We start from the raw sequence: 24,168 nt of genomic DNA on the forward strand, positions 1-24,168 counted from the left end.
CACATCCAGAAGAAAACATAGTTTAGTCCAGAAGGATGACGTTGGAGTGGGAACCAACTTCTGTGCTGTGTACACACTTCATGTAATGTAACTATCTCCATTAAACCAAGGAAGCTGTTTTGACTCTTCTGGGACATAAGAGAACGACATGCAGAGGATGCTAGAGGTGGAATAGGTTTATTCGGAAAGAACAAATTTGTAACAGGGATTAAATAACCTCTGCCATAGAATGCAAGATTTTTCTAATAAGGTTTTTCCTTTCACATTCCTGGAAAACCAGACACCCAATAAATATTTAACAGTTCTATATTAAATCACATTCCTTCCCCGGCCCCTCCGCTGACGTTAGATAATTTTGCTTTATAATACAAGGTTAGGAGTAGCCTCCCAGCAGCCAGAAATGCTGCTAAAGGATTCCTCTCTTCTTTATTTAAGGTATGTACAAAATGTTACACATACACACTATGTACACTTGTGCAAACAGGAGGAGCTCACAAGCCTGCTTTGCTAGTGCCCCAACACAGCACACCAAGCGAGTTAAAACACTGCACCAAAACCATTTGCCATGCCCATTTCTTGGATGTTTCCCCCCATCAGGAACTCTCTAGAATATGGAAGAGTACAGTGATTTAGTGTATAATCGTGCCCCACAACTGGTGGGCTAGGCAGGGATGGGGAGAAAGCTGTTTTGTATTAAATTTCCATATACTTTTTGTCTTTGGCTGGACTGCTTCTAGCTGGTTCTTCTAGAATGCAATGCTCTAACAAAAATGGAATAAATAATGACACTAGCGATGGGCACAATACCTGACAGGGAAGCCCAATGCAGCAGCCCACTATCCATAGCAGCTGGTAGTCCTTTCCTCTCAGCACAGGGGCATGGGAGTCCTATCACCAGCCAACAATTTCCACAACCTAAGTGCAAATGTACAGTCTCCCATACCTAGTTTCCTAAAAACAATTTAACTATGGTTGGAGCACATGCTTCAAGTCTGTCACTCCTGGACACATTCCCATTGCTTCCCCACCACCACCATCACTCAACATTCAACAGGATTCACCCCCTTCATGCTTCTGCATAGACCTTTGCTGCCTTGTGCGCTGGGGTTCACCCCACACGGGGAGAAAAACTCCCCTGTCCCCAGCTCTTGTCAAAATCAACCTCACTCTATTAGGAAGAATGACGATCCAGTTACAAGTAATTGGGATTCCAGAAATCAACACAAATCAGGTTCATTTCGTCCATTGAGTCTCTTTCTTTACTCGTTTCCCCCATCTTTAAAAATAAATAAAATCTTCCAACACAGATGTCAAAAGTTATCTCACCTTCCAAAGGGCAGTCGTGTTTTCATCCCACCCTCAACTCTCACCTTCACCGAAGAGCCAGAAGCCCAAGCAAAAGGGTAACGGGGGGAAAACAACTCACCAATGCTGCCCATGTTGTCAGAATGAAACAAAAAATATTTTTTCAGTACTGAGAGAAAGCCTCTGTTCTGAAGAAGGCCAGAGATGAAGGCTGGTAAGTTCTGGTTATGAGGCTGGCAGCACTGTAAAGCAGAAGGGCTGAGGTCCAGGTGAGAGAACAAGCGAATTCAAACCATCTGTCCTGGAATAAAGTGGTGGGAAAATGAGGGGCAGATGGTCCTGGAACAAAGTCACAGGATGTGAAACTAACTGCCTGCCACAAAAAGAAGCCAGAAGTACCAAGCCTCCTCCAGTCGCTCTCAATGGTCTACATGATCTGTTCAGAACAGCAAAAGGGGAGGACTAGCCCAGGATGGCCCAGGACTCGCCTTCTGCTCAACCATGGCTGGCCTTTGCTGTTGCTGCTGCAAGCAGAACAGAGAATGCAGGGCACTTTGGGTCCTCAGCAGGCTCTGTGCCAAGTTACACCACCATAATCTTGACTTCGTCATTCTCGTCAGCCCGGTAGAAGAAGGGGATGCAGGGGTTCTCCAAGAGAGAGCCAGGCCTCTCCCGAGGGTTTTGGATTTCACGGAGAAGCTGCATGATCTGCTTGGCCGTGGGGTCCTGAGGAACAGGCTGGGAGCCTTTGCCATCTGTGTGAGAGGGATGGGACGGAGCACTCGCGGGATCCTCTTCTGGCTCATCGGTCAAACTCACTTCTCGCAATCCTGCAAGGGAAGATAAGAGATGGCACTACATTTCTACGGAAAAATTTGGGGTGCAAGCCTGCTTGCTAATCTCTCACTTCCACATACAGGCCACAGACTCTCAGCCCAGATGTGAGGGAAACAGTTATGTTTCTCAGTGAAGAGAATATCCCTTTGCTGTTACCTCTTCAGTTCCAGAGCTATACCAAGGCACTGAAGCAAAGTTAAGGAGAATTTATTTGTTGCATATTTGTTGCACCTCTGCTCACCTTCTCCATCGGTAGCGTTCAGCTCCAAGTGCCTCTCCATTGTTGCATCAGCAGGTTCACTGCTGGGGCCAGGCTGAAGCTCCACGTTCTGTGCGACTGCCATGTACTTTGTGTGCCAGTCATTTCTCTCACCAACTAAGCGCATGACCAATTCCTGAAGCTCCATTAACTTCATCTACAGGAAGTCAGAGTCAAGGGGGCAAAGAGAGCCACTGAGGGCCAACCGTCGCACAGAGGACCCATTTCTGCCCCCCATTATGATCAACTGGAGTTTGGTTGTTCCGTTCACAACCTTTAGTGACCCTTCTGTCCCACTCCCATGGACATGCCTTTTCCTGCCCATCATAAAAGTAACCATAGTAAGGAGGTGGAAGTATTTTTCCTTCATTTATTCATGCACACAGGCTGGGTGTTCAGGGAGGGGTTAGAAGGGTAGCCATTACCAAAACCAAATTAATCAACCTGTAACCAGAGATGAAAATAAATCATCTCTCCCTACCCACCAAGTGTGCTAAGCTCAGTGTAAGCTCCTGAGGACAGGACCTTTCTTGTTGTTCTATAGGGTGACCCCATTAACTTATGTGGTGCTTTACATCATATGGATAGGATACTCTCTTTCAGAGAGACTTTACTGCTTCAGGCAAGACAGGATGCAACCAAAGTTGAAGGTTGTTCAAGTTTAACACCTCCCTCTGCATCAGAAAGCTCTGCTTACCTTCATTTCCTCCTTGTCCTGGGCCAGTCTGCTGATGTATTCCTCCTTCTCCCGGTGGCGCTGTTTTAGGATTGCCCTTTGACTCTGGTACAGAGCAATATATTCGCCTGGAACATAGGAGACGTGAGTCAGGCTGGGCAGGCCTATTAGAAGGATGGTGCTGAGAGTGCTATATGTTTGGATATATGTATTGAAAACTTAAAACCCGTAATCAGGAAGATTAAGAAGGAACATCCTCCTCCTTTTTTGGATGTGTGTGTGAGAATATACAAACGTAGAGGAATGCTCAGAAGCTTTGCAAAATACACTGGTTAATACTGGGCCCTTGGAAAAAGAGCACTCTTTCTCCAAAACAGCCTTAGTAGGAGTAAAAGCAGTAATACTAAAAGGGCGGATGGCCACAGTGTTTACTGCAAAAATGCCTGTGGTTTTGCAGGCACTATATAGAGATTAAAAATCACATAAATTTTGCAAGCCATAGTCTTTACTTCCAGTTAGAGGTCATACAGCTCTAGAATTGTGGAATTTCAATAGTTCACATCTATCTTTTTTTTCCTTTTTACCCACTGTCTTTTAGTGGAAAGGGAGGTTGATAGCAAGGAGGGCATAACTCATTGATTCATTTAATTTTATTTACTAAATAACTGGTTTTTGAGTTTACTAAATATTCAGGAGATTTGAGAGATAATATGTTTCTCAGCCAGTGTAAGCTCCCAGTCCTGTTTTTTTCCTTTGTCTTCATGAATATTTGGGACTCTTACAAATGGAAAGAAAAGCAGAGATCCTTGGGATCTTATGAAAGTGGATCACATGCTGTACCCAAACATTATTTCATAGTGATTTTTGTTACATGCTTTCTCGCTATTTCAGTATGTACATGCAGTTTCATTTTTAAATTCACAATAAACCACTTAAAGAGAACAAATACTTAATGCCATTGGCACAAAACACAGCCTAGCAATTAAAAGACCCATTGGTTTTAAAGAGTGGGCAGCCCCTCCAGCTTTAAGAGGATCTGGGCAGGGGGCTGCCTGGCCCTTACCTATTGTGTCCGTTTCTCCAGACAATTGTATGCAGCGGTGTTCCAGTTCTTCCACCCGGTCTTTCAACTCTGCCTTCTCACGGATCAAGTCTGTGAATCGGGACTAAAAGAGCAATAGCCAGTCACTGGGGGCAGGTGGAAGCAAAGGATGAAAGTAAAACCCTTCTGCCACAGCACAGTCCTACAATCTGTAGCATGAACAAGTGCTCTGGTACTCATCTGGGTTCACAACCCAAGACTCCCCACCACAACACATACCTGTAGCTTCTCCATGGCACTTTTTAAAGCTTCGTGAACCTCCCCTGGAACAGAATCTGCACTGGAGGCTGGAAAAGACCAGAAAATTCTGTTTGAAAGGTTGAGGAAAGGTCCATGTCTGTTTTGCAGAGTCCCTGCCTTGCTAGGACCCAAAGAACCATGCATGGATATGTGCCCCCTTTCCACAGCAGTCTTACCTCCTGCTGAGGTGACATGCAGTTGTTGTTCCTTCCTGAGCATTGAAATCTGCTGCACAAGGCCTTTGCATTGTCTCTTCTGCTCAATTAGCTGCTGCCTCATCTCTTCACGGTCAGATTCCGCTTGAGACATGGCGGATGTCAAGAAAGCAACCTAAGAGGCAATTCCAGTAGCACCAAAGTTTTGATATGAAGATAAAAGTATGGGGTGAGGTGGGGTGGGGGAGCACCTTGTGAAAAGTTTTTTTTTAAAGCTACTAAACAAGGGCCGAACAAAGTATTGCCCTCCCAACATTTCCACCATTCTTTACTACTAGCTATGCTGTCTGGAGCTGATGGCAGTGGAATAACACCTGGAGGACTAAACTTTGCCTAACCCTGGAACAAAGGAGTACAAGAGGAACAAAAATAACAATAAAAGACTTGAAAGTGTTTGTAATTTGGGATTCAACAGTATACCAGTGGGGAGCAGACAATGCAAACGTCTGGTTGCTAGCTTACTTCTTTAAGAAGTAATTAAGTGCCAACATTTAGGGAATATTAACCTAAAGTTAACACAAGGGAAACATTGGGCTGTATTGCTAGGAAGATGGTGTAAATCTGGTATACAACTGAAAAGTCTTCGACCAGAAGCTGCACCTCAAAAATTCTTCCATTTTTATTCCCATTCCCAGCTCAGCTGCAGTCGGGAAAATCAGGAAGACCCACCACTTACCATTTCCTCTTTACTTTCAAAATCCTCTGGGATGCTGAGCAAAGGAGTCTTCCGGTCTTCCACCATCTCTTCAGTTTCCACACCATCCCCTACAAACATGAGGAGATGAACAGAGGAGCTAGAACACCACCACCACCCCTAGATTTGCCCTCTTGGGTCTTATCCTCCTGGGGAAACCCAAGTCACCTTGCACTCTGGGAAGCATCTTGGCATCCAATTCGGCCATGAGCTGGCTGACATGAGCCTGCAGTTCTCTGTTCTCTTTGGCAACTGTTTCTAGGCTTTCCTTCAAAGAAACAAACAACAGATCTTTGCAACAGCAACCCAAAGCACAAGATACACTGACTAGACGACATAATCAGTTTTCATGGTGCTCATTCTGGATGACCTGGAGACTAGGCTTCTGCTATAAACCTGCGCTCAGCAGACTTAAGATCTTCACCAGCCCAGATGTCAATTTTGATATTCTGTTGTCCGCCATACGAAATCTGCTCTGTGTCTTCTCAACTCCAGGCCTTACCTTGGCTTGCTGAAGCTCTTTGAAGTGCATCTCGGCTGTGACTTTGCCCTGGACCTCCTCATGCTGCAGCCGGTCCATGAGCTGTGTCTGAAGAAGGTACTGTTTGTGCAACTCCTCCTTCTCAGTAGCTAGCTGCTGGTACGCTGCTGTGTACTGCTGAAGATGGGTATAGTACTGATCTCGTTGTTCCTGAAGAGCCTGGGCCTCCTGCGTTTTCTGAGACACCTTAGACAAAGAAGGGAAAAACCCAACCAATCATTGTCTAATCCAGAAGTGGGTAATAGAGATACTTGGTTAGGTGTAGAATTACCACACAATGCTGGGACATTATCAAATAGATAGCTCTGAAAAGTTTACATTAACACCATCGAGGGTAAAGGGGAGCAGAGGAAGGGAGAGAACTATTTAAGAACTGGAAGGTAGGCAAGAAAAAGGGTTCTTTTGTCATTTCTCACACCTCCAAATATATGGGCTCTAGGGATTCAATTGTTTTTCACCGGAGCTAAGCAGCTATGAACCCACAGTGGATAAAAAGCCCTAACTGCGATATTCTTTTCCAGTTCAATCACAAAGAGGCTGAGCTCTGTCACCTAAGCTAAGGAATTAGTACAGCAGAGTATCCTAAGTTAGTCTCAAAGACTGCTAAGAAGGGACAAAGCTACAGGGGGAGACCAGCCTCCTCACTCTGTGACTCTCAGGGTTGCCTTTCCCTCAGATCCATCCCTGCTGGCTTCCTTCATTCACCACACTGTCCCTGGGTAGAGAATTACCATCTCCTTGAACTCCGCCAGCTTCTCTTGCAGCTCCCCAATCTTCTTGGCCAACTCCTTCTTCACATGTTGCTCTGACTGCAAGGCACTTGTCACCTCCATGTTCTCATTGGTCTGTGAAGGAAGAGGTTAAGCCAGGTAAGCGCACAATCCTTCACAATGGCTGCAAGAAGGCACATTACCAGAATTATATCAAGGGTAAGCAAACCTATGGCCTCAGGGCCATTTTTATGGCCAACAATAACCCTCAGGAGCAAACCTCCCCATAACAGGAAGTAATGGCATGGGACTGGGAACGGCAACATTTCTGGGATAACAGCAAGATGATAGAAGGCACCATGGCCTCTAACAACGATTCAGGAGGGACGCACCAGTTTGACAAACCCATTCTGTAGCTCAGCCAGCTGCTCCTTCAGTTCCCGATTCTGAGTCATGGCCCGGCTGATGGTGGCCTTGTCACTCTGCATGTTTTCCAGGATCTGCTGCCTGTCAACAGCCTCCTCGCTATAGCGCTGCAGGGTCCTCTCCAGCTCCTGCAAGCGCTCCTCCTGCTCCTGGTTGAGGCGGCTCAGCTGCTCGTTGTCCCGCACCTGGGCCTGGCACTGCCCCTGGAGTGCCTCCTTCTCCTCCTGCAGGCGGCTCAGCTCCCCTTGCAGGCGCAGCTCTGCTTCCGTTGGGCCTGCAGGAGGGGCAGGCTCACTTTCCGTGGGCTTCACGGCTACAGAACCGAGGGAGAGAAAGAGTGGCAGACCCATCACAACTCCACGTTAATTCCCCCCATGACCATTTACAGCAAGGAGGGTAAAGTATGGCCTTAAGGGCATTTTTTTGTGTCAACGCCCACAAATAATTTTGGGGAAGCTGAAATAGTGTTTTAATTGGACCAAAGATAGCCAATAGCACCTCATATCACTTTTTTCCCTTTCTTAAATGGAGATTTAAACATTTAATATTTTGCATGCAAAACGTGAGCGTTACGGGAGGAAGGGAAGACACAGCCCTAAATCCAACTGCTAATCCCAAAAGTTACTGAATTAACTGAATGGTTACATCAGCACTTATGTAAATTCTACTGATTCAGCCGGTCTACTCTAGTTGGGACAAGCAATAGGATTTAGATCAATGAATCCCAAAGAAGTGCCTGTAAGGAGGCCCTTTTGCAGTCCTTGCACCTGAATCTTACCAGACTGACTGCTCAGCAACTCAGACAGGTTGTTTTCCAGTTCCTGGATTCGATTTACATTCAGTTCTCTTTCTTCTGTCAAAGTGTGTATCTACACCATAGGAAAAGGTAAGGAAAGAGCAGTCTTAGGCCTGTTACAGACTGCCAAAATAAAGCTGCTTCGGGTCTCTTTGGAGGTATGCTGTTTAAATGATGCATGCACCCTTAGAATCCGGAAGCTGCACCAAAGCTGCACTCCAGTGCTTAGGAATGGAGTGTGGCTTTGGTGCGACCTCCGGACTCTTAGGACCCATGCATCATTTAAATAGCATACCTCCAAAGAGACCCGAAGCAGCTTTATTTTGGCAGTCTGTAACAGGCCTCACTATCACCAACTTTTGTGCAAAACTGCAGGCTCCCCTCCAGTTCCCCAAAACCACTGCAATGATGGAAGCGTCTTCTCGTTGCTATTCTTACCTGCTCAGAAAGCACCTGTACTCGCTGCTGCCAGATTCCCCCTTCCTCCTTCAACTTCTGGACATACCGATCCCGCTCAGCCTGTAGTTGTTGGAGCGATTCCGACAGCTGCTCAGTAAATAATAATAAGACAAAAAGCTTAAGCTAAGCAATGTGGAGGAAGCTACTACTCCCAGACACAGAGCTGAGTGAGGTTGCTCTGAAGGCTCAATCCCCAAGTCCACCAGAAAGGCCTGCATGTCTAAGGCTCTTCTGGGATCCCTCCCTACCTGAGCAATTTGTGCTTCTAAATTTGCTCTTTCTTCTAGAGCCATCTGCAGCTGCTGAGTGGCATCAGGGACTCCTGGCTGGCTTGCAAACTGTAGAGGGAATCAAATAAACTGTTAAGGCAAACAGACAGATCCTCAGATTCATTTTATTCCATCTCTCCGTCCAACCCTTCAGCAGTTGCCCACAATGGTTTCCCATTCTTCGAAAGCCCCCTTTAGCCTAGCTCCTGCATTAAGGATGGAGGATTAACATGGATATTTTGTAATGTAGAAGAGAAAGAAATCTTAAGTGCAGTTCTGCATACTTGGCCCAAGGGAGCATTCAAGTTAGAAACAGTTACGCTGTGCTTCTACATTTCTAGTGGTTGCTGTTACGGAAGGGAAGCTGGGAAGGTTCAGTAACCTGGGTAAGGACTCCATAAATCATAAAACACAATTTTGGGGACCTTATGATGTGTATCAAAATCCATAGTGGAAGAGCTAATAAATTGGCAGGCTCCTCTCCTAAGGCTAAAGAGGTTTTACAAAAGACTCCAATTTTCTTACTGAAATGTACATATTAACAGTGTGGAGGCAGACATTGTGCATCACGTAGAGCCTCTCCCTCCCACAGCTAAATATACAGCAGGGCGAAAACACTTCGTATCCTCTCTGGCAGTGTAGCAGTCACCTGTTGAATCATCAGCTCTGCCATTTCCAGTTTCTTGTGCAAATCCTCCACGTCCAGCTTCATGGCCGAGTTTTCAGAGATTAAGCTGCGCAGCTTCTCAGAGAGTTCAGAATTCTGCTGCTTGACTTCTTCACTACTTTTGCTAGAGGTAAGAAAACATACACACATGCAATAGGTATGACTATATGCAGAAGCAGTCTTCACCTTTGACATCCAGAACTTGCCAAAAGTCTGAAAAAAGCTCCAGACTCTGCTTTTGAGTTATAATGTACATGCCTCAGGGCAGAGTGCATGGTCCCTAAAAGCCCTTGGTTTAAGCTTACAACGTCTTTGTGAACTAGGTTAAGTCAAGAGACAGCCAATTTTTCAATACTAAATTCACAATGTAACCTCAGAACCACAATTTTTGCCATTGCCTTTCTGCTGCATGAAGGAGGAGGGGAGGAAATCAGAATATATCCCAAGAGTGAACTGGAAAAACTTCTGATGATAGATAGCACTGCAGCAAGAAGATGACCAAATCTCACCTTTGCTTGTAGACTTCCATTTTCAGACTATCTCGTTCCTTTGCCAGCTCTTTGTTATGCTGCCAACGAGAAAAAATGAATAAATCAATGAGGGAGGTTGAAGCCCTGAGCACTCCTGGGCACCCCCTGCTTATTTCCCAGTTCTGTTGATGGCTAAAGATACAAATAAAGCTAACTAAACAAAAATAAATCAAGTTGTTTTGGCACTTTAGGTTTCCCCTCAAACAATCATGCTTAAGTAACAATAATTTCCTCCTTTTTCATGGCACCCAAATTTTGCCTCAGGTGGGGATGGTCTTTGGTCTATATTTTTAGAAAAGAGCTCTCTATCTACTGTATATAGATACCTTAAAATCATATGCAAGAAAAAGTGTACACAACAAAGCACTAGCACCAGTATCTCAGGGATGCTAGGACCTGGATACACCAAGTGATGGCAGGGCCATTCCTCTGGGCCATACCACCACCTCACAAAAAGGACTTGTGGCAAAGTAACTCTTGAAATCTGATACCAATTAGGTTTGAAATAAGAGCTGGAGACAGCCAGATGGCACTGATGCCAAAAAGACTATCTGACAGGGAACGCTGCCCTCAGTCTCCCTGGCAGAAGAACACTTGGCAAGCTTAACAAAGTGGACTGCCAAAGCTAGGGAGCTCAACAAAGCCAACACGCTGCCCACCCAACCCCCTTTTAAAAAAGAGAAATGCTTACTGGGGATAAGAGAAGGTGGGGAAAAATGTAGCCATGCCTACAAAGATAGAAAGCCACAACTGAGAAAGAAGATATAAGAAAATGGAATGTAAATGTAAGGAGTTCTCACTTTCTCTGCCTGCTTCTGTTGGGCAGAAAGAGAGGAAAGTGTGTGCTCCACCTCTGATATTCTCTGTCGAGAGGCCTGCAACCGAGCAGCAAGTTCCTCGGCTTCTCCTGTTGAAGAGAAAATGAGGTTAGGTGGTAATTAGACCCAAGCAGGATATTTCGTTTCTTAGGCCAAATCAAAGCGCTGGTTCTTACCTAGTATATTACATGGAATGTAAAACAGAGATGATGAGGAGAAGTCATCCTTTGCACCCCTTCATCCTATGAAATGGTGGCGGGGTGACAGGATCAGGCCTCCAGCTTAAGGAGGGTTTCTTTCACTGATTCTCACCACCACTTTATATAATCTGGTGCCCTCCGGATGTACTGGATGTAACATCTGCTTTGCCTTGTTAACTCAGACTGATAGGAATTTGTATCCCAAACATCTAGAGGACGTGAAGCTGACAGAAGCCTGCCACATGGCACATGGAAATGTTTTGAATAAATGTTCTTAAAGGCCTGCTTCTTTGTTTCTTTTCAGGGTTTGAAATCCCATTGGGTGGCCTTGGGCAAGTCACACTCTCCCAGCCTCAGAGGACAGCAAAGGCAAACCCCCTCTGAATAAATCTTGCCAAGAAATCCCTGTGATAGGTTCATCTGAGGGTTGCCATAAGTTGGAAATGACTTGGAGGTAACACAACAAAAAATCCCCAATCAACTCTTCTGGAACTGTACTCTCTCTTCCCATTGACTAAGAGGCCTTCCACAAACCAATGCCTTCCAGTTGTTTTGGGATACAACATCCATCATCCTTAAATGTTAACCCTACTGGCTGAGATGGGGGCTCTAGTTTAAAATATCTGGAGGGTACTATCTCTCGTGGCATGAATGAGTCAGAGAGTTGCAGTCAAGGCCAAAGGATCAAGGCAACAGTCTTGCCTCAGTCTTGAACAATCACTTTAGCACAGAGATAAGGAAAATGCAGCCCTGGGGATACCTGTGCTCAGTCTATTTTGCAGCCATCGGCCCATCCAGATTTCCCAGACTATTCTTTTTCTGGACAGAAGAAAAGGGTGAACTGCTTATTCCGGAGGCTTCGCCTTCTCTCAAGGTGATCTGTCTGCCAGATAACTCACAGTGTTGCCTACCTGCTTTTTGGCGAGCAGCCTGCTGCGTATGTGAAAGGGCCGTCTGCAGCTCTGACTTTTCGGAAACCAGGATCCCAATAGTCTGAATGTGGACCTGCAAAGAAAGCACAGAACACCTGAATGAAGGATGGGGGAAGCCTATTGTCTGGCATCCTTCTGTCAGAGCAACTGAAGAAAAAACTCATCATTACCAAAGGATGACCTTTCCCAAATTGTCACACGAACATCAAAAGAGAGCAAAAAGATAAAACTGGTGAGGGCATAAATATGCTGAAATAAATAAGAAACAGGCCTATATGTACCTGTAATTGTTCTCGCAATGCTGCTTGCTCCTTTGCAAATTTCTGCTCAAACCCCTTCTTCTCCTATGAAAACACAGAATATGCACATGCATATATATATACACACACACACACACACACACACACACACATATATATATATATATATAATCATGAAAATCATGCTACAGTTACAAACTTCCTCAAGTATCCCCAAAATTCAGCCAATGCACACCGCCAGAGATGTCATAAGCTCTATACCCACCCATTGCTGCTGCACCCAGTAGGCAATTTCTGTAACTTGTCTCCTCATTGTTGGGCTAAGTCAGTTAACTATCACTCATTCTCCCAGCACACTGTGGGAACTTTCCCTGCTCCTGACTGTGAAGAATCAAACTGGCTATACCTGTCTGCAGAGCGCAGCATATTACCTTCTCCAGCTGATTCACAGCTTCTTGGTTTTGCTGTTTCTGCAGAAGGAACAAAGAGGATGCAACAGTATTACCTACATACTCAGTTCCCCCCAACTGGCCAGCATGCTTTTGCTAGGTTAATACAAAGAGGATTAAAAGGCCTTTCAACATTTATAGCTTTTGGTCAGAATCAACAGACCCTGAACTCCCAATGTAAATGCTAGCTGCAGTCAATTGATACTGAACAACTATTCTGACACATTCTGTAGCAAATATGGGTCAATAATTAACAGCATTTTCCACCACTATGATAAAAGCTGCTACACAAGTGTCTCAAGGATTGTTTAATGCAATGTGTAAGATAGGCAGCAATGTAAACCAGAGCCACATCACATACTGTATCATATCAAATCAACTCTTATTCAGGACAGCACATCTGAGCTGCAGAAACCTTAGGCATGCGACTAAGGCATGTTCACATTAATTCAGGCAGAATTACATCTGACTCCAGGCAGACTTAATATAAAACTCTGCTGGCAGCGGATCACAGTGCCACTGGTGGCCTCTGAACTTTCCTCACTTGCTCCCAGAGACCAGATACTGCCTCCTCTTATTTTTTAGAAAGGTTTCTCTCATAAAGCAACATCAGCAGCTACTTTCTGGGAAGGGGCTTTTTGAATACTCCAAAATATTGCTGGCCACTCTTTCCTGTTATGTCAGAACCTGGCCTCAAAAACCGAGGACCTGGAGGTGGTGACCTAAGAACATGCTAACAGACTTGTACAGCTCTCACTACATTCACTGTTCCATGAACCTCATGGGTCCTTTCATAATTGAAAAATAAATATAGTGAAATTTATGGCTAACATCAATTCCTTAAAAAGTTCATTATTTTTTTCCTCATCATGGAATTTGAGTCCTCATTTGCAAATACGTGCAAAGCAACTCTTCATGTTTCCACCTGCTTTGGTTAAAGGCACGTGGCAAAAACTGTTTGTGGGCAATACTCAAATGCAAGGCATTTCAGAAATCCACTGAAATGCTACAGCAGGAAAAACAGGGGAGACAAAGAAAGGAACAATGCAGCAAAAAACTAAGAGATGCCATGCAACAAGCAGGGGTGGATGAAATGAAGGGGGAAGCAATTTGAACAATACAGGGTTCTTTCCTGACTGAGAAAAGAGGCCTTACACATTCCTAGCTGTATTCAAAAGGCAGCCAAGTGAGTAACAGAAGCAGAAGCAGCCCATGCAAGCTAGAAGACGAACAGGCTCACTCACTGTGCCACAAGTGCTGAAAAGCTCGTCACACGCTATCCCTATGTTTGGGTCAAGCATGTTTAGCCCCACACTCTGCTGAAACAAATTCAATACATTCAGTGTTGTCTATGATGGGAAAAATCAGTGACAGTACGTTATGAAAAAGTGATATGGTAGCATACGCTGTTTAAATCTATTTCTTAATGCAAGGCCTAGTCTTTAATGAGCCCATTCTAACAGCTCCCAGAACGTAATCCACGCCTGTGCTTCTATTTCTTTGCATTATACCAGATTTTAGCAATTCTTTGGACTACAATTCCCAGAATTCTTAGACAGCATGGCCAGTGTTTCTACTAGCTGGGGATTCTGGAAGTCACAGCACAAAAAAGTAACTTTCCAATTTCTGTGAGATACTCTCAACCTCAGGTATGGTTCTCCATCCCCCCAGAGCTTGAATTAAGCATCTCAGCAACAGAACTAGCTGGGACAGTATATACTAAATTAAACTTGGTTCCCATTGATCTGATAGTATCTTCTCTTTCTAGCTGGCAAGTTCTTAGCTTACGAGGCATTCTGCCCTTTTGGTCTGCCTCCCATCTCTATGGCAAGCTTGAGGAACCCTCACACACATTTTTCATTTTGAGGGCCGGATTCTCTCTGAGATACAACACGACAGAAAAAGATTCTGTATGTGTGAGGCAACCACGTTTCCCTTCCCCTCTTCTCTCTCTGACCCTGCTTTTCTCTCTCTTGCTTGCTTTCTCTCCATTGAGATACTCCTGCCAGAGGTCTAAAATGACTGCCTGCAGAGGGCCAGCTGAAATTAGAGCTACAGGTAACTCACTGCTGCTGTGCAAGAATCAAGAGCCAAGTCCTTTGTTTGCCCACATTTTCTCAAAAGATCTGTCTTCTGCCAAAACGAACACTCCTCAGTATGTAAACAGACAAGATAGACGGGTCATGTGAACTCACAGACATAAACTTGCTCAAGATGTCTCCTCTGAGGCCAAGGCTTTCATTTTAGACCCCAAGTTCCTTCTAGTGCTACTGGATCACGTTGACTACCATCCCACTTCTAGGTGAATGACAACTTTTCTTGTGGCACTGTGAAAGAACCCAGGACCTTGCAGGCATCCAGAGAGCACAGAGGAGCAGCAAGACAAGGCCAAACAAGTTGGGTCTAGTTGTGATTCTTACCAATTCCTCTATCTTTGTACTGAGTTGTTTGTTTGTTAGATTGCTGGAGTCTAGAGCTACTGCCAGCTCCTGGTAACGGGTCTGATGGGCACATGCAGACAAGAGGAGGAGAGGGGAAGAGGAGAGGGGAGAAGAAGGAAAGAAAAAGGCAAATCATTTAAAAGGGGGGAAGAAAATGATCAACCTTTGTGATTCCCCATCCCCACAAACAAACAAAAAAGCCATATCCCACTCAAACACTTGGGCCTCAATCCAACTGCTAGTCCCAACTGGACTGAGTTACCTTTTAGTAACTGATCCAACTCTAAGTAGAAGAAGCAACTAGATTTAGGGCAATCTGATTCCCCTTCAAAGACAACTCTGCATTCTGATAAAACTCAAGATAGGCCCTTAATGTGTCCAAAATCCAATCTGGAAGTCACTCGGAGAACATTCATCCAAATACCAAAGAAACCAGCAGTATATATTTTTGTTTTACAGTGGGCAGGCAGTTGTACTCAAGTCAGTTGTCACTGCCAGAATGCACCATGGATACCTATTCAAATCAATGCTCAATGACAAAAAGCACACAGCTGTGGACCTACCGCCATTTCTTTCATATCTGTGGAAGATGCAGCATTTTCCCCATTCACGTAGGCCACTGGCTGCAAAATACAGATACCTGTTATTACAATATACAGCTAGCTAAAATTGGTATATTCCACTGGCTTGGGTAAACATGAGTTTTAGCATGATATTCCTCTGGCAGCAACATGAAAAGATTTCTCCAGAATCAGGGAAATAAAGAATGAACTTCAAAGTAATTTAGCATAACCCCCGGGTCACTTCAAATACACATCAACTTTGCAGGCTCTCACTCTCATCATCATTGGTATGAAAACATCATATTGTTTTATTGTCTGGCTATAAAGACATTTAGAATTACTGAACATTCCTGAGCCAGCTACTTAACCCTCATTTAGGTAGAAAAATAATGAAGTGAGACAAATCAGAAAGCTCTGGCTATTACCTGACTGACCATGCCGTTCAGCTGCTCGGAGAGCTGGCGGAGACTCTCTGTCAGTGAGAGGGACCTGGAAAAGGAACCGGGCAGATGCCTTTAATAAAAAAGGGACTAGTAATACAATGGGGAAAAGACACCATACCACAGAAATACAAACGCAAGCCTAAAGTCACTTACCTGTTTTCATCAAAAGCATTTTTATGATCCGAGTCACTGAGCTGTGGAATGAAATAGATATGTAACTAATTGAACAAGAAATAACTAGTAAACATATCAGGTTATGCATGAACATGCCTGCATGCACGCACACAGAAACAAACATATAAACTCCAACACAGAGTGGGCAAATGCTGCCTTCTCATTAACTTACAGCGCATAGCAGAAGCTCACAGAAACCTCCCACACAGCCTGCGTCAAGTGGTGACCAAGTGGCCATTGCCAAATTTCCACCATTATCCACATAAGCAGTTAGCTCTGTGAAGGAGGATTATGCCATCTTTCCAGTGCCTAGCCTACCAAACAACTGTTTGTCAAACTGTGCAAGTTTGAGTTAAATATATGGCATGTGTGTTTACTCTCTTCTCATGGTGCTCTCCACATTAAAATCTCATATGTTGCTCAACTGATTTCACACTGGAAAAGCTATTTCCAGGGAAGAAGGAGGTAAGGAGATAGTGCACCAGAAGGAGAGATTTAAACTTCCTGTCCTTGCATATGCCAGATTTTTTTAGACAACAAGTCGCATCATCCTACACCACTGGCTATGCTGGCTATGGCTGAGAAAAGCTAAGCTCCAATTCCCCACTCTTACTCAGAAAAGAATTGCTTCCAATGACTACAAATGCCAATGGAGCAATGGAAAAGGAGTGATTTGGACTCTAGATAGCCAGAATATTGCAGAGCTAATTCCTCTCACTTTTGCAACTTGCCAAATAACTGGCTAGTGTCTTACCTGATAACCCTGCACTACCCTTGTATCTCTCCCGCCCCCCAATCTTTATGTGAAACTTGGCAAAAACATCTGTAGGATATTCAGACATTCACAAACCTGTGACAGCTGCATGCTACCAGGAGCTGGAGCGGCAGAGCTAGGCAAACTATTGCTGTTAGACGACGTGAGGACACCAGCAGCGAGCTGTTCAGCATTATTGACAGCAACTTCACCATCACAGTATGCCTGTCACAAAACACACCACAAGGATTACAAGCACCATGCAGGTGAGGGGAACACAGAGGAGGACGTCTGTCGCTTGTTTCCGTAAGCATTTGTGTTCTCCCTACTTATTAAAACAAATGCAACCCTGTAGTATTTCACTGTCACTGGGAATTAAAACTGCATAAATTAATACTGATGTTTGATCTGAGGGGCTGTGTCTAGCACTTATATTGCCCCATTACTTTTACACGTCCCTGGAAAGAGTGATTAAGTAGATATGGAAGAGAAGGAGTTACTAACTATGTATGCCTAGGTTTGCCTGAAAAACACTCCCTCCCAAGGTCTCCAGGGCACTGACACTATATCCAGATCAAATATAAATAGGAACATTATCCTAATTAAAGTGGTACCCACTAACTACAGGTCTGGATTTTACTCAGAGATTAAATAACCAAATATAGTTCCATTTAGAGAGACTACACTCAGCCCAAACGGCCCAGGGCCAAGTTCTGAGGATGTCAGGACACAAAAAACCTGAAGGAGTTGCAGTGCGGGGAAGTGCCTTCCTCCTTGTGTCCAAACCGTTATCACGCCCCTGGCGCATGCCATTCCGGAGGATCAGTTATCAAAAATTGGTTGCCACATTTGAATACAATTGAAAGCCTTCCTAGAATGGTTGGCACTCCTTTCCCCTGTATGAGCATCATCTTTCTGCCTTTTACATTCTTAGCATGTGGATATCTAAGAACACTGAAGGAAAGGATCTCACTTGTTGATGCACCATGTGATCAATAAAAGAATGAGCCAGCCAAGAGGGCAGTCATTCTGGAACAAAGATCTTCCAAGCCTACAACCCCCAGAGGAAAAGAGATCATGAGGTGGTAACTTTGAAAGTGCCAAGATCTCGTCCTACAGATGCTGTTTCTTCAGGATCTGTTCTAACAGGCTGCCGCTCTGTCTAGGCCGAGCCCCAGAGGGAGAGACGGGAAACAGGCATCACCAAGAGCTCCACTGCCACCATTCAGCTCTTCTCTCTTGCAGAAACATTCCATGTCAGCCTTTCTGTCTTCTTAGAGGGTAGCAAACACCTTTTTCTAAAAATTCCCCTTATGCTGTTAATGGTCACATGAAGGCGATGCAATGGCTAAGCTTGCTGACCCATTCCAACATAGAGTCATATCCATATGTAGTCATTTCCATTTCTAATGTGGAATGCTGTGTGATCAGGGGGGTCAGTATATGGGTGGGAATGGGATGGAAGAGGGGAGCTGGACAAGCAGCCACAGCACTAATGTTAATCACATCAAAGGAAGATCCAAGCAGAACTACTAGCTCAGATAACTGCATACAAAGCAGACATGTTCCTCTCCTCATCTCATTTATCCGCAGAACCTGTGACATACATAGTAAGGGAGCCAGCATGGTTTTGGTGTGGGACTGGGACCAGGGAGAGCCAAATTCAAACATTTGGGCCAACAATACCTCTCAGCCTCACCTGACAGTGAAAACCACACATCCTATCCTGAGCTCCTTGGAGGAAAGGTGTGTTATGAAAGAACTAAACAAGCATGCCGTATTCCACATTTTACAAATGGAAACAATAAATAGGGCATGGATACCACAACTTGCCTCAAGCTCCCCTGAGACTTAATGAACCAAAACCCGAACATAGCTACCAAGTATGAAAACAGCTACTTGGACTGAAATGTGTCATTTTGTACTCGACTTCAAAGGGTTATCTCTCGTTTTCAAAGCTATAAATCTGGCATGAATCTGGCCATCGTCCCAAGACAAAATGTTTTCAGTGAGCAAAGAGAACTCTCCACTTCATCTTGATGGCAAAGCATTTCCTCTTGCTGCCTACATTTGACTTAAAGAGGGCCAGGTTAATATGCCCTTGTTGAAGTTGACCATATGCGATAAGAATGCCATTTCCCATTCTTTTGTGTAGAGCGCACCTCCTTCCTGACAGTCTCCCAGTTTGAGCTGATGGAAGTGAAAGTGCCTTCCTGGAAGACGGTGCCTTTTCCCACTTCCAGTGAGGCCAGATTATGGAAAGGCTTCTCTAGAGAGGGATGCTTGGCTTTGTCACTGCCCGCTTTTAGGCTGACAGAGAAAACTGTGCTGTGTTGTGTGTTTTTAAGTATATTGGAATATTTTTCTAGTCTGCTACTATGCATTTTATAAAAAGTTCTTAAAACACTGTTCTTTTTCTATTTGTGGTAAGTCGCACTGGCTGTACTGTGCTCACAAGGAAGGCACGTCAAATATATCCATGAATAAAATATGCTGTCTGTAAGGCAGGCCTCTATTATTTTAATATCACTACTGGAGAACAGAAGCTGATGGATTGGCCATGAATAAGCCAGAACTACATTTGGGTTCCTCAAGTCAAAGGGTAGCTCTCTCCTCTGTGGATCGCAATGTCCGCAATGAAATGTAATTCCTGAGAAATAACTGGAAGATCGACCTTATCCAATACAAAGGACAATTCTAGTCATGAACCAAACGCTAAAAGAGAACCTGAACTTTTAACATGCTTAAGACCTCAAACCTACTTTTAGCCCCAAATAGACTAGGTCTACTGAATCAAGGGAATTTTAATTTAATGGCTGAATCCCCGTTTGACAACTTGTTCAATGGATCTATCCTAGCTGAACTACCAACAAGGTCCAGGCTAAAAGTATTGTTTGTTAGTTTTGTATCATAATACAAAAAACAAATTACATGGACTAGTCTTCCCATGTTTTGATACATGACCTTCCCGGAAAAAAAAGTTATTCCTAAAGCATGGTAAGGAAATTTGGAGGAAATTCATCCTTAGCAGATGCAGCTCACTTAAGCCAAGTGCTTTCTATTTTATATCTGGTAAAGCAGAATTTGAGCTGCAGAAATGGACCAAAAATGGAAGCTTGTTCTTCCTAACAGACATGTATGCCAGCGGCCCCCAGGAATACATGACATAAAGAAGGCACTTCCTGCCTGGGCATTTCTGAATATATATTAGTCCTCAGACTTCGCCGCATGGGCAAGTTTCATCACCTGCCAAAACACGAGTTGGCGTGAACAAGCCACACATCTACAACTAGGCCAACAATTTGACTCGAGATGAGCAAGAACATGTCCTTCTGAGGTGAGGCACTTCTAAATGAGACGGCGACAGAGAGAAAAGAAGATCGCAAGCAGAGAAGTCAGGACCATGGCGAACAATGCCATTTATGCCTCCATTCACCCTCACCCTGGAAACAGAAGACGTTGGGCCAACTTCCTCCGGCCAACCCCTTCAGAGATGCCTGACATATTTCCAAAGCAGCTGCCCTGAGCAAAGTTCTCTTACAAGTCCAAGGAACTGTCGCTCCTCACAGTTTGTAATCTGAACTAAGCGAAGGGAAGTGCACACAAATGCAATTGTGGGAGGGGGGAGCGGGTCAAAAATAGCTCCGGCGTTAATGGTGGCAACAACAACAACAACAACACTCACACAGCTGACCACAAAGATCCCCAAGTGAGACTGTCTTCCTCCCACTCCCACAGAAAGGCCCTGATTTTTATAAATAGGACCAGAAGCATGCAGTACGGACGGCAAGCCAGCTGGACAGATTCTGAATGCTGCCTCACCTTTCTCTTGTCCAATGAAGGTATGGCTACCCCATTGGAGCGGTTAAGGTCTGACACCAGCACCTTCAGAATGTTCTGAATCTAAAGGAGGCGAAAGAAAAGGGGAAAGAGAAACAGCTGAGAAAAGGGGACAGAATGAAAACATTGATCAATGGGTTCCTGAAGCCAAAGGATCAAGAAAGGATCAGCAAAAGGCTGAGGTCCTAAAAAGACTCAACATGGAAAGTAAGTCCCACTGAAATCAACGGGACTCACCTGCATCTCGTCTCTTTAGGATCAAGATGCAGGTCCTTCACCCCAAGGCGAATTCCAAAGCATCCTTATTAAATATTCCCTGACTAAGCCTGGAGAACCAAATCTAACCTGATTTTATCTGTTCTGCTAAAGCTAAGGAAGAGAAACACACAGCCTTGTTCAATTCCTTACAGTGTCAAAACTACCTTTAAGCAGAAGAGAAACATTTTGGAGTGTGTAATATAGCAAGTAAGCCACTCACGTTTTCAGGAGACTCTCTGCCATCATTAGTCGGTGTCTCTGGTCTACTTCCTTCTTTACCTTTACGTTTCTTCTTGGCTCCCGGTGTCAACCCAGGGCTATTCTTCTGCTGATATTCTTTGAGCTGAGAAAAGGAAGAAGAAGAAGAAGAAGAAGAAGAAGAAGAAGAAGAAGAAGAAGAAGAGATGAAGCCCAACAAATGAAGCAGCCCCTTCCAGGTCCATGATTCTGTTCAAGCCTCAAACAAAAGCATAATCCAGAGGCGATTTAGGAAGAAGACCCCGTGTGCTTATTCAATCTGGCAGGCAGGGCAATTTCAGAATTGCTATTTGCAGAAATAAATTAAGACAATTATTTCTCAACTTGCACCACATTTGCCACTTGTCATGCCATCAGATGCCACCTGGACATGTTATTTATGTAACGGTAGTTTATAAATAGCATTCCATAATGAACTGCCCTGAGCAAATTCACATCAGCTGTCAAGAGTGGATCCACACTAACCCTCAGAGAAAACAAAGTCTGGCTGTGCCCACTTCTCATCCCGCTTCTCTATACATTTAGAACAAGGCTAGGACATATGTGGCCCTCCAGATGTTGTTGGACTATCTCTTCCATGATCCCAGTTATGAGAGACTTCTAGATAAAGAGGGGCAGGCACTTCCCACCCGCGGCCTTTCAGTCGCCTCCATTCCAGCTCCATAATAGAAAGAGACAAACAGCAGGTCTGCTCCCGGGAAAACTATGAGATTATTCATGAAACAGACTCTTGAAAAAGGAAGGAGTCAGCTTCTGTAACTTCAAGAGCTGAACAAATAGTTACAGCAACCATCCACTCTTCTTATCTTGACCCAATGCCAAATAAAGGGTCTGGTCTCTTGAGATGGGAGGGCAAGAAGGTTCCCTGAGCAGGAGAAAGAAGGCAAGTCAGGAAACAGCAGGGCATGGCGGCCAGCCTTGACCTTCATGGTCAATTGGGCACCCATTCATGGCACAGATTAAAAAGCTCCTCTGCCAGCACAGACAGGTTACTTTGGCGTGAGGCACTCATATCTGTGCATGAGCTTGAGCAATTCCCTGCTCCAATTTTGCAACTAACGGTTTTCCAACCACATTTATACAGCGGTTCCTGCACATTCCCCAGGGTCAGAGGTGAAGGATCCCCTGTGAATGTGGAGGGGAAAATGCAAATTCATAGAGTCCTGCTAGAGGAGCTACAAACGCCGAGAGACGTCTTCTCTCTAGGAGGCTCTCCAGCACAACTCTATGGCCAGCATCTGGCAGAGCTGCGCAGGAGGACCTAGGCATTCCTAGAGAGAACGTCTTCATCCAAGCCGGAAATAATCACATCTGCAAAACTGTAAAGGGTGCCTGGGGTCACAAGGTTACAGTGCATCCAAAAGGACACTGCACAACGGTGTGGCTATTTGGGGAAGCGTTTGCACAATAGGTCTGCAAGCACAAAACCATCCTGGAGGCCCTGGCAGGAAAACAGCAGACGCCGCACGCGGCTGGATGGTCTGACCCAATTCTTTAAACAATTCAAACTAAAGATAGTAGCGCACTATGCTGTTACGGCGCTATTATTCCCCTTTAACCGCTCTGGCTGTGGACTCCTGAGATTTGCAGTTTAGGGAGCGGCATTTAGCCTTCTCATTAAACTACAAACCCCAGAATCCCAGAAGTTAAAGTGGAATAATAGCCCTATAAGAGTGTAGTGTGACACTGTCCTCTGATGACAGCTTTGGAAACCAGAGTTTAATTCCTACTCAGCCGTGGAAATTGGGCCAGTCACACTCTCTCAGCCTCAAGATGGCAGCCATAGTAACCTCCCCCCCCCTTTGAGGAAACCAGCCAAGAAAACCCCACAAAAGGTTTGCATAAAAATCATCACGCTCTCTCAGCTTCAGGGGAAGGCAAAGGCAAACCTCCTCTGAACCAATCTTGCCCCAAAAACAACTTGAAGGCACACAGCAACAGCAACAGTGCTGCATTCATTCATTGCATAAGGTATTATATGAATATGGCTAAATGCTGGGGAAAGGATGTGTCAGTCTGTAGAATCAGTAGAGATCCTGCGGCACCTTTGAGACTCACTGAAATAAAGAAGTTGGCTTCTAGAGAGAGAGAGAGAGAGAAGCCAACTTCTTTATTTCAGCATACTGTACATACATACAGGTAGAAAGATCTTGTGGCACCTTTGAGACTCACTGGAATAAAGAAGTTGGCTTCTTTATATATAGGTGTGTGTAGGAATTTCATCACACACACACACACACACATATATATATATATATATATAGAGAGAGAGAGATCTTGTAGCACCTTTCAGACTGAGTGAAAGGAGGAAGTTGGCAGCAGGAGCTTCCCTAGACCTCAGCCTACTTCCTCAGATGCATTTGGTCAGTAGACTGAAGCCTGGGCAAGGCTCCGGCTGCCAACCCTTTCGCTGAGCTTCAAAGGTGCCTCTCTCTCTCTCTCTCCATACTGAGCCCGAAGTGCGACGCTGCAGCTAAAAAGGCCAATGCGATCCTAGGCCGCATCAGTGGGAAAACCCATGCTGCACAGATTAAGCAAGGCGATGCCTTTGAATGCTGCACAGTTATGTCCTCTCCAGGCCGCCTTTCTCCCGGGAAGGCGGCTTACAAGACAAAAACACAGAAGGGTGTGTCTGGGGCAGGAAGGAGGAGGAGGAGGAGGAGGAGGAGGGGGCGAAATAATCACCCTCCCGGGAAGGGAGGCCTGGCTTCGTCGTCGTATGATCCCTAGGCGGGGAAATAGGCCTCCCCTTCCGCCCTTTATGTCTTTCCTTCCTCGCTCACCTTCTTCTTGGCGGCGGCCAGCTTGCTCTGCCTGCTCCCGTCCGCCATGATCCGAGCCGGGCCCGGGCCACGTCAGCCGCAGCGAAGGAGGAGAAGGAGAAGAAGAAGGAGGCCCAGGGAAGCAGGAAGGAGGGACGGAGCCAGGCCCAGAGACTCCGCCTCCGCCGGCGCAGGAGGGAGACTGGCACTGCGCACGCGCGGAACTGGCACCGCCCCCTTCGAGGAGGAGGGGCAGGGAGAGGCCCACTGCGCACGCGCACAAGGCACGG

The 24,168-nt window shown here is 45.1% G+C and overlaps 1 protein-coding gene across 9 annotated transcripts; it reads right to left on the bottom strand.

Annotated features, from left to right (window-relative positions):
- Positions 1–158: 158 nt before the first annotated feature.
- Positions 159–24,018, bottom strand: GOLGA2 (golgin A2). Of its 9 annotated transcripts, none has more exons than XM_089534780.1 (29): positions 23,900–24,018; positions 21,079–21,201; positions 20,583–20,663; positions 16,857–16,985; positions 15,986–16,026; positions 15,815–15,878; positions 15,390–15,449; positions 14,806–14,886; positions 13,630–13,704; positions 12,368–12,406; positions 11,958–12,020; positions 11,656–11,749; positions 10,527–10,633; positions 9,706–9,764; positions 9,179–9,320; positions 8,509–8,598; positions 8,240–8,347; positions 7,784–7,874; positions 6,972–7,318; positions 6,601–6,714; positions 5,831–6,055; positions 5,497–5,596; positions 5,311–5,399; positions 4,596–4,749; positions 4,399–4,466; positions 4,141–4,243; positions 3,099–3,205; positions 2,384–2,558; positions 159–2,135 (listed from the first exon to the last, which is right to left on the bottom strand). In XM_089534780.1, exons 1-29 carry the CDS (start codon positions 23,945–23,947, stop codon positions 1,888–1,890), a joined length of 3,225 nt encoding a protein of 1,074 aa, XP_089390906.1. In that variant the 5' UTR covers positions 23,948–24,018; the 3' UTR covers positions 159–1,887. The 9 variants fall into 9 exon arrangements, with proteins under 9 accessions (XP_089390906.1, XP_089390905.1, XP_089390904.1 ...); XM_089534779.1 differs by having other exon boundaries at positions 13,630–13,701; positions 15,815–15,902; XM_089534778.1 differs by having other exon boundaries at positions 15,815–15,902.
- Between the last annotated feature and the right edge of the window lie 150 nt (positions 24,019–24,168).

This window comes from Sceloporus occidentalis, unplaced genomic scaffold (assembly GCF_023333645.1).
Source record: "Sceloporus occidentalis isolate IW3139 unplaced genomic scaffold, rSceOcc1.0.p SCAF_8, whole genome shotgun sequence".
NCBI lineage: Eukaryota > Metazoa > Chordata > Lepidosauria > Squamata > Phrynosomatidae > Sceloporus > Sceloporus occidentalis.